The 8154-nt window shown below is 44.9% G+C and overlaps 1 protein-coding gene across 1 annotated transcript; it reads left to right on the top strand.

Annotated features, from left to right (window-relative positions):
- The first annotated feature begins 260 nt into the window (after nt 1–260).
- Nucleotides 261–2006, top strand: LOC147902393 (ammonium transporter 3 member 1-like). The gene is made up of 3 exons (XM_087373215.1): nt 261–905; nt 1099–1384; nt 1474–2006. Exons 1-3 carry the CDS (start codon nt 261–263, stop codon nt 2004–2006), a joined length of 1464 nt encoding a protein of 487 aa, XP_087229341.1.
- The last annotated feature ends 6148 nt before the right edge of the window (nt 2007–8154 follow it).

Genomic DNA, 8154 nt, shown 5'->3' with positions numbered 1-8154 from the left:
CGAATCTTTCATTTTAGCCGTTATTCGAACTCCATGTTTAGTCGATGTCGTGAAATGTATGATTTGATGTCTCCTTGTTGCACTTTTGGCTTTTCTGTCGACGGCCCCGAATCCTGCGGGATGACGCTGTTGCCTAACGAGGATTCAGTGCATTCTTGGCAGACGCTCACTTTGGACAATCGAGAACGACTGAGCTTCATCCAGGCTTTCCGTTCCACTTTTAAAACCAACTTCGGCGAGATTGAAGACAACAACTAAAAATGCAAGGCCTTCCCGCTGCCTATAATCAAACGTCCGACACCAACATCATTGGCAAACCGGGATGGCTGAATCCGGGTGATAACGCATGGCAACTTACGGCTGCCACTCTTGTGGGGATGCAGAGCGTCCCCGGATTAGTGATTCTTTACGGGAGTATCGTAAAGAAGAAATGGGCCGTAAACTCCGCCTTCATGGCTCTCTACGCGTTTGCAGCAGTATTGATTTGCTGGGTAACCTGGGGATATAGAATGTCTTTTGGTGAAAGGCTGTTGGGGATATGGGGGAAGGCAAATTTCGCGCTCGGCCAAGACTACCTCCTCACACAGGCAACGATCCCTGCAACAGCAATAGAAAAGTACAACGTTCCGGCCGTAACGCCATTCTTTCCGATGGCAACAATGGTTTACTTTCAGTTTGTCTTCGCCGCCATCACGCTGATTCTGATAGCTGGCTCCGTACTTGGAAGGATGAACTTTACAGCATGGGTGCTATTCGTCCCCCTGTGGCTTACGTTGTCGTACACAGTGGGTGCATTTAGCCTTTGGGGAGGTGGCTTCCTGTTCCAGTGGGGAGTGATAGACTACTCGGGTGGTTACGTGATCCATCTTTCTTCCGGAGTAGCAGGGTTCACGGCAGCGCATTGGGTAATACTTTTGTCCAATCCTCTGCGCAAAACTTTAGCATCGATTGAACTTTGAATTTTGGCTTCTAGTTGGTTCATGGGTGTGAGGTTTGCATTTCTTCGAGTTTGCAAGCCAGGAGGTATTTCTCGCAATTTCCTCTCTTCATCGCGTTCGACTTGACTTGCACTGTGTTGGACGCTATGGCTCGAATCAGGTTGGCCCCAGGCTCACACATGACAGAGAAAGGTTCCCACCCAATAATATTCTTCTGATGCTGGCGGGTGCCGGACTGCTTTGGTTGGGATGGGCGGGATTCAATGGAGGAGACCCCTATTCCGCCCAAATCGATTCTTCGTTGGCAGTGCTCAACACCAACATCTGTGCGGCCATGAGCTTGCTCGTTTGGACGAGCCTTGACGTGATGTTCTTCGGGAAGCCCTCTGTTATAGGCGCTGTGCAGGGGATGATCACGGGGCTTGTATGCATCACACCAGGAGCTGGTAAGCTGGACTACTATGTCGATCGTGCGTGATGTTTCAAATTTCCGTCCAATGACCGGAGCCGGCTAATTTCTTTTGATGCAATGCAGGCGTTGTGCAAGGATGGGCAGCGATGATCATGGGCATATGCTCGGGCAGTGTGCCGTGGTACACTATGATGGTGGTGCACAAGCGATCGTCGCTGTTGAAGAAAGTGGACGACACGATGGGGGTGTTCCATACGCACGCAGTGGCGGGGACGCTGGGCGGGATACTAACGGGACTGTTTGCGCATCCGGATCTGACGGCTCTGTTCAGCTCGTATCCGAATCAGAATGGGACGCTTTACGGGGGGACGATAGGGTGGACGCAATTGGGCAAGCAGCTGGCGGGAGCGTTGTTCGTGATCACATGGAATGTGGTGATGACGAGCGTGATATGTTTGGCGATAAAGGTGGTGGTACCGCTAAGGATGCCGGAGGAGCATCTATTGATAGGAGACGATGCAGCGCATGGAGAGGAGGCGTATGCGCTGTGGGGAGATGGCGAGAAGTGGGATCCGTCCAAGCACGGCCCCTATGATCTTGAGGACGGCTCCCATCGCCACGCCGCCGCCAACGGCCGCGCCGCCGTCGCTGAGTAGCTCCTCCAACCGCTCCTAAGTACCCTCGTAATCACCGCTGTTACCCTCCTTAAACCAAATTAGTAGTCCGCCCCCCCTCCCTCTCTCTCTCTCTCTCTCTCTCTCTGTCTCTCTCTTTCCCTCCATCGAAAACACTCTCTCTTTCTCTCTCTCTCTCTCTCCATTGAACTTGAACTTTCCTCCATCGAGCGCGCTCTCTCTCTCTCTCTCTCTCTTTCTCCATTGAGCTCTCTCTATCTCTTTCTCCCTTTTTCTCAATCCATTGCCTCCCCTCTCCTCTCCATCGCCCTCCCCCACCGAGTCTCTCCCTCTCTCTCTCGTCTCTCTCTCTCTCATCCATTGCCTCCCCTCTCCATCACCCTCCCCCGCCGAGTCTCTCCCTCTCTCTCTCTCTCTCTCTCTCTCATCCATTGCCTCCCCACCTCATCTTCCCTATTTTCTCTCCAAAAAGCATCACCACTTCCCAACACAACCCTTGCTACTCATTGAAGTATTGCTACAACATTTAGCTCTAGATACCAATATCCTTTGGTATTAGACTCACCACCACGTCCCAGCACAACCCTTGCTACTCATTGAAGTCTTGCTAAAACGTTTAGCTCTAAATACCATCCTTTGGTACCCTTGTCAATCATGGCTCTTGCCTCTCAAGCACAAAAATAAGTTTTGGCTCCATACACTCTTAGTTAGCAATGTATTTGAATAATTTTGTGCTTATAATGGATCGCTTTCCCTATGGTATTGTTTTGTCTTTTGAGAAATGAAAGTAAGCACTCCATGTCTTCACATAAGACTAGATGTCCTCTTTAGAAGTCTAATTAGAGGCTCCAATCAAATTTTTAGTATCTTTCTAGCCCTACCAACTTTAAGATCTTGCAAGCTTCCACTCTTTACCTTGTTAAGGGTGCACGAGATTTGTTGCAACCTAGAAGGTTGGTTATAAAAAACGCCCTAGGGTCACACAAGAAAGAGTATGATATTTCTATAAGTGAAGGAGTGCACTACATTCTACGTAACTACTTGTAATGAAATGAATGGTGCTATAAAGAATGAAAACATTGTTTGGAAAGATTTGGATCATTATTGTTTTTCAACTATTTGCCATATAGCTCAAAGGTGGTCAATAATCATTATAAGTAAAATCCCTTGTTGATTTAAATCAAGGATTTTAAAAGTACATTTTTTTGGAATAAAATACGTATTTTTTGATTAAAAAACATATCTCATGACGTCCTGAACACAAAAAAACACATTTTCCTCTACTGATTAAAGATGATCTATCAATGGGGAACATATCGTGCGATTTGACCGGTTGCCATGCGGTATATCCCTTCTCATATTGCGTGGTAGCATCACACTATGCGGTATATAGCACACCGCATGGTGTTGTACCCGTACCGTGCGGTGCTTTTTAGGTCGCCATCCATGCATGAAGGACCGTCTGATTTTCTAGGGTTTCCAATCATGCTGTCGAGACACCGCGCGGTCAGTCGAGGTACCACGTGGTATCTCTATGATTGGTTGTAGAAGAGTCCCCCACTGCCCCCGCATTCGTGCTTTGGTTTTGTGCACTAAAGCACAAAGTATTGACCAATCATCTTCCTCATTCTTCCCAAAGGTAGTGATAACTGCAAAGTTATTCCCCTCTTCCAAAAAGTCAGTGAGGTAATCAAAACTCTGAACGTAGAGGGAGAACTTGAACTCACTCCCATATCTTCACAGTTGCAATTTTCTCTCAATTGTCATGATCCCCTATTATGCATGCACTCCAAAAACATGAAAGTTTTCTTGTTTTGATCAAGTGGTTGTTTGAAAGGCCCCATATTCTATGCAAACCACAAACTCCTTTAACTTTCTCGCAATTGTGCCAGCTTCTCCTTTGCACTTCATCCGCATTCACTTCGTGGAACACTTTGATTACTACACTATTCTTAAGGCTTTGTTTACTATGTTGAATGCATGCCTATGGAGAGGTTGGCTATAAGCCATGTTACAACATCATGGGCATCATTGAGCTTTTCTTTAGGGCATCTTAATTGGTGTTTAAACAAATCTTGCTTAATAATAACACCACATCCATCATGTTCACCCTTGCCATGGCTAGGCCTAAAGAAATTCCACATCATGTCTAGACCAAGTCGGGGATTTGAACCTTGAGACAAAGTAGAATCCACGGGCTGATTTAAATTGAGAGGCAGCACCATCTTACCACACCCAATGTTGTTTCTTATTTTTTGCATGGGGATTTTCTTTTTTCAGCCATTCCCAATTCAGTACAAAAGCATGTTGCACAAATACCGTGTCATGTTGCCCCTATCATTTGAAATGTAGAAATGGTATCTGTGTGTTAAAGATACTACATGTGACCACCACTAAGCCTAGTGTGACTAGATGAGCATAAGAACTATGGAGGCTCAAAGAGTTCACATCGAATAAGACATGAGAGGGAAATAGCAAATGTATATCTCTTGCAATGTGTGATCTCAATACATGATAGGCCTCTTATATAGAGAGTGCCCTTTGAATAGTCAACCATGTGGGATCCTTTCATCCACATCTCTCCTTGTGGATGTCCTCAATCCACATCCTTACATCATGTAGTCCACATCCGAGGGTGGCTACTTTAATTCTTTCCTATACCATACCTTAGTCTTTAATCTATGTGCTCATGGCACCATATCTCAACACCTGCCCTTAGTGCCATGATTCTTTGGCTACTGCAAGGTGGTCAAATGTGAGTTACAAGATCAAGTTCTCCCATGGGTACTTTCATAGCTACTCTCAGGTGGTTAGGCTTGATTTACAAAACATATGGGCTGAAGGTGGCACGGTTGTTGCTTCTCAATGCTTGATGTCGATGGCATTCTCTTCTTTGCTTGATGTAGCTTGATGCATGATGCTTTGTTGTTCCATGTGCCTTAATGCTTTATGTGTGGATGCCATGTTCTATGCTATGGTCATCTCATGCACTTGTGCTTTCGGCATGCTTATGACAGCGATGTGTGCATTCATGCTTTGATTTGTCATTTGTTGCAAAGGTCTTACCAATTGATTTCTTTCAATATTGGAAGTGTCTAATTGCATACAATTATTTTGACCTCACAGATGTGTAGATCTTGAAAAGACGATCACTTTTCCTTTTTGGAGTGTGTCCAAATTCTTCTTGGATTGGATGTTACAACTTGTCAAAGTTTTTGTGAAGAAGAGGCCTTTGATGATGTGGCAGAGGGATTCACATGCTGCACTCACACTGTGCTTAGCAAGAGGTTATTGTGCTTTGGTGGCACTGCTGACTATGCATGCCTATGTGGCAGTTAACCAATCCTGAACTAAAATCTAACCATGTTTTCGTGTGGGTTGAGTTGACCAAACTTGGGTTCACTTAACCATTGACCAAGGTAAAGTTAAATTTAACCATAGTAAAGTCTTATCTTACCACGTGTCTTTTTGAAAACCTTAGAGACCTTTGAAGCTTGAGGATGCGAAGTCGGTGTAGCTTTCTGCATGTATGATTTCGGCTTCTCTCCGCCACTGCTATATCGATTTCCATCCCAGTGACTTCATGTCTCTCACTTTCAGTCGACGGGCTGCTGGCTCCATACCCCAGCTTTGAGGCAAGAGTATCTTTTAGACCCAGAACTGTGCCTACAGCTCGGCTCGTAATGCCTGGCTTGCTTTCACTGGACAAAACTTCATCAGTTGTTGCTGACTTCTGCTCTTGTTGTTGCTCTCCTCCTGTCGTAGGAGATTGTGCCTGCGACCCTTCAGAGACATATTTCTTAAAACCAATCCAGTGCTTTCTCTTGCATCTCCTAATCTGTCTTACTCACACTGTAGCTAAGAGCTCTAGGAGTCCCCTCTTCCGCAGTAAGGCCCTCTGTTGCCTGGTCTTTCAAAGGCTTTTGCAGAAGGTGTTGCGGCGTTGGTTGTAGTGCAACAGTGCGAATGGAGTCCTTTTGCTATGTAGGTCTTGGACTGCGAGTTAGGAATGGCCGTTCAAGATAGGCGGCTGCTGTGTTGGCAGTGCATGAGGTCGTTGGGAGCGGTTGTGTTGTGTAGGTCATTGAGGCTGATAGACGTTCGGTGTTGGAGGTCGCTGCTGCAGCTAGAAGACTGAGTCTGCAAATGGAGGAGCAGCCTTGTTGATGGCATCCTATAGATCAAACTCGCCTCTTCTAGCCTTCGATGGATGGCTCACTCCCACAACCGTTTGCTCCCATCCTCTTGGTTCTAATTCCGTTGGCAAAAGTGACTACGCATTGCTGGATTTGAGGCCTGCCTTCTACCCAAATGGGTCGTCCACTTTGAGGAACTTACTACTTTGTGACCTCTTATTGAAGTGGTGAGGGCCGTTTGCTGCTATAAATTAAAGAGCTCTTTTGTAGAAGAGTTCTGCTAGTTGTTGGTCGTGTGTAGTGGAAGGGCATTGTTGTCGAAGTCTTTGATGGAGCGACTTGTATCTTTGTGATGACGAGCGAGCCTGCTTGTGTTGACTCTCAGAATTATCTTTCTCTCAGAATGAGACTAAAACCTTTCTTTATCACCCTATCTCTTTCACACAGTATTAGCTCTTGAAGCTATAAATGAACACTCAAAGAACTCTCTCTCCCTCAGTAAAGGAATGACCAATAACTCTCTCCTGAGAATAGAATTATGAACACTCAAGAATACACCATGAATTGAAACTATCTCATGGACATAATCTCACAAACTCTCCCTAACATTAAGATAAGAGTGTGCCACTCACTCTAAACGACCTAGGCTTGTGGGCAACCTATGCTTTGATACCATGTTAAAGATACAATATGTGATCGCCACTAAGCCTAGTGTGACTAGATGAGCATAAGAACTATGGAGGCTCAAAGAACACTGAATAAGACATGAGAGGGAAATGTCAAATCTATATCTCTTGGAATGTGCATTCTCAATACATGATAGGCCTCTTGTATAGAGAGTGCCCTTTGAATAGTCAACCATGTGGGATCCTCTCATCCACATCTCTCCTTGTGGATGTCCTCAATCCACATCCTCACATCATGTAGTCCACATCCTCCGGGGTGGCTACTTTAATTTTTTCCTATACCATACCTTAGCCTTTTATAGATGTGCTCATGGCACCATATCTCAACACTGTGTTGCACTGACATGGACACCTGTGAGTCAGCAAGCAGATTGGCATCAATCATAGAAGAGTCAAGCAAATGAATATACATGATATGCACAAGAATTGTTATGTACTTATTGTACCTGTGAGCACTTTGTATCTCATCTGGTCCTTGAAATGAATAATTTTCAGCAAAATCTACGACAAAGGCAATAGTGTCATGGGGAAAATTAGCAAGACACATCCTGCTTATCCTGCCAACTGGTTGTGAAATTGTGAAGTACATATTTTGGGATGGATTGAACCAAGTGACCTATAAGCTCCCTCGGTTGAGTGCTCTTATACGATAGTAGCCATCTGTTTTTATCGGATCTTTCAACATTGACATTTTCAAATCTACTCCATTTCAGAGAAAAATGGTTGTCTTCCCTCATTTAGTTGGGATAGACATGAAATGTCTTCTTCTTCAACTTCTACTGCAATGCTTGCATGTGCCATGAAGGCATTCAATGCGGTGCCACTCATGGTCTCCCTTTGGACAAACCACTAGCTCCCACAGGCACCATGGGAATCGATGTCCATGGAGCAATGCTCCAACACGACCAAATCTCAAGTCACTCATAGCTTGCCGGGTCAGGTCAAATTCTATGTTGTTGCAACATTCCTATCTTTGAGTTTCCTGACGTACCAAGGTTTACAATGCTCAAAGCTCCTCTTCCCAATTGAAGTGTTAGGATTCTAATCCATAAACTTGAGATACAGCTCTGTCTCTGCTGACCCAACATGCGGGAACAACAGTATAGTGAGCCCCCTTTTAAATGGAACAACAATACATTGAGCCCCCTTCTGGCATTACTATGAGGAAAACAATACAAAACACAGTACATGCAAAAGAAAACAATTTCAACCCTCGAGCTGGTTTAAAACGGTCACATATAATGAATCTAATAATTTAACTAATCAAGCTATTAGCAAAACAAAACAATTTCAACCATCGTGCTAGTTTACGATAGTCACAATTTCAACTACCGGGCTGATTTAGGA

Source organism: Dipteris shenzhenensis, chromosome 4, assembly GCF_047967505.1.
Source record: "Dipteris shenzhenensis isolate YYH24624 ecotype China chromosome 4, Dip_SZ_1.0, whole genome shotgun sequence".
NCBI classification, from domain to species: Eukaryota; Viridiplantae; Streptophyta; class Polypodiopsida; order Gleicheniales; family Dipteridaceae; genus Dipteris; species Dipteris shenzhenensis.
The sequence above is the reverse complement of the archived record's forward strand: the minus strand, read 5'-3'. Positions and strand labels throughout refer to the sequence as shown.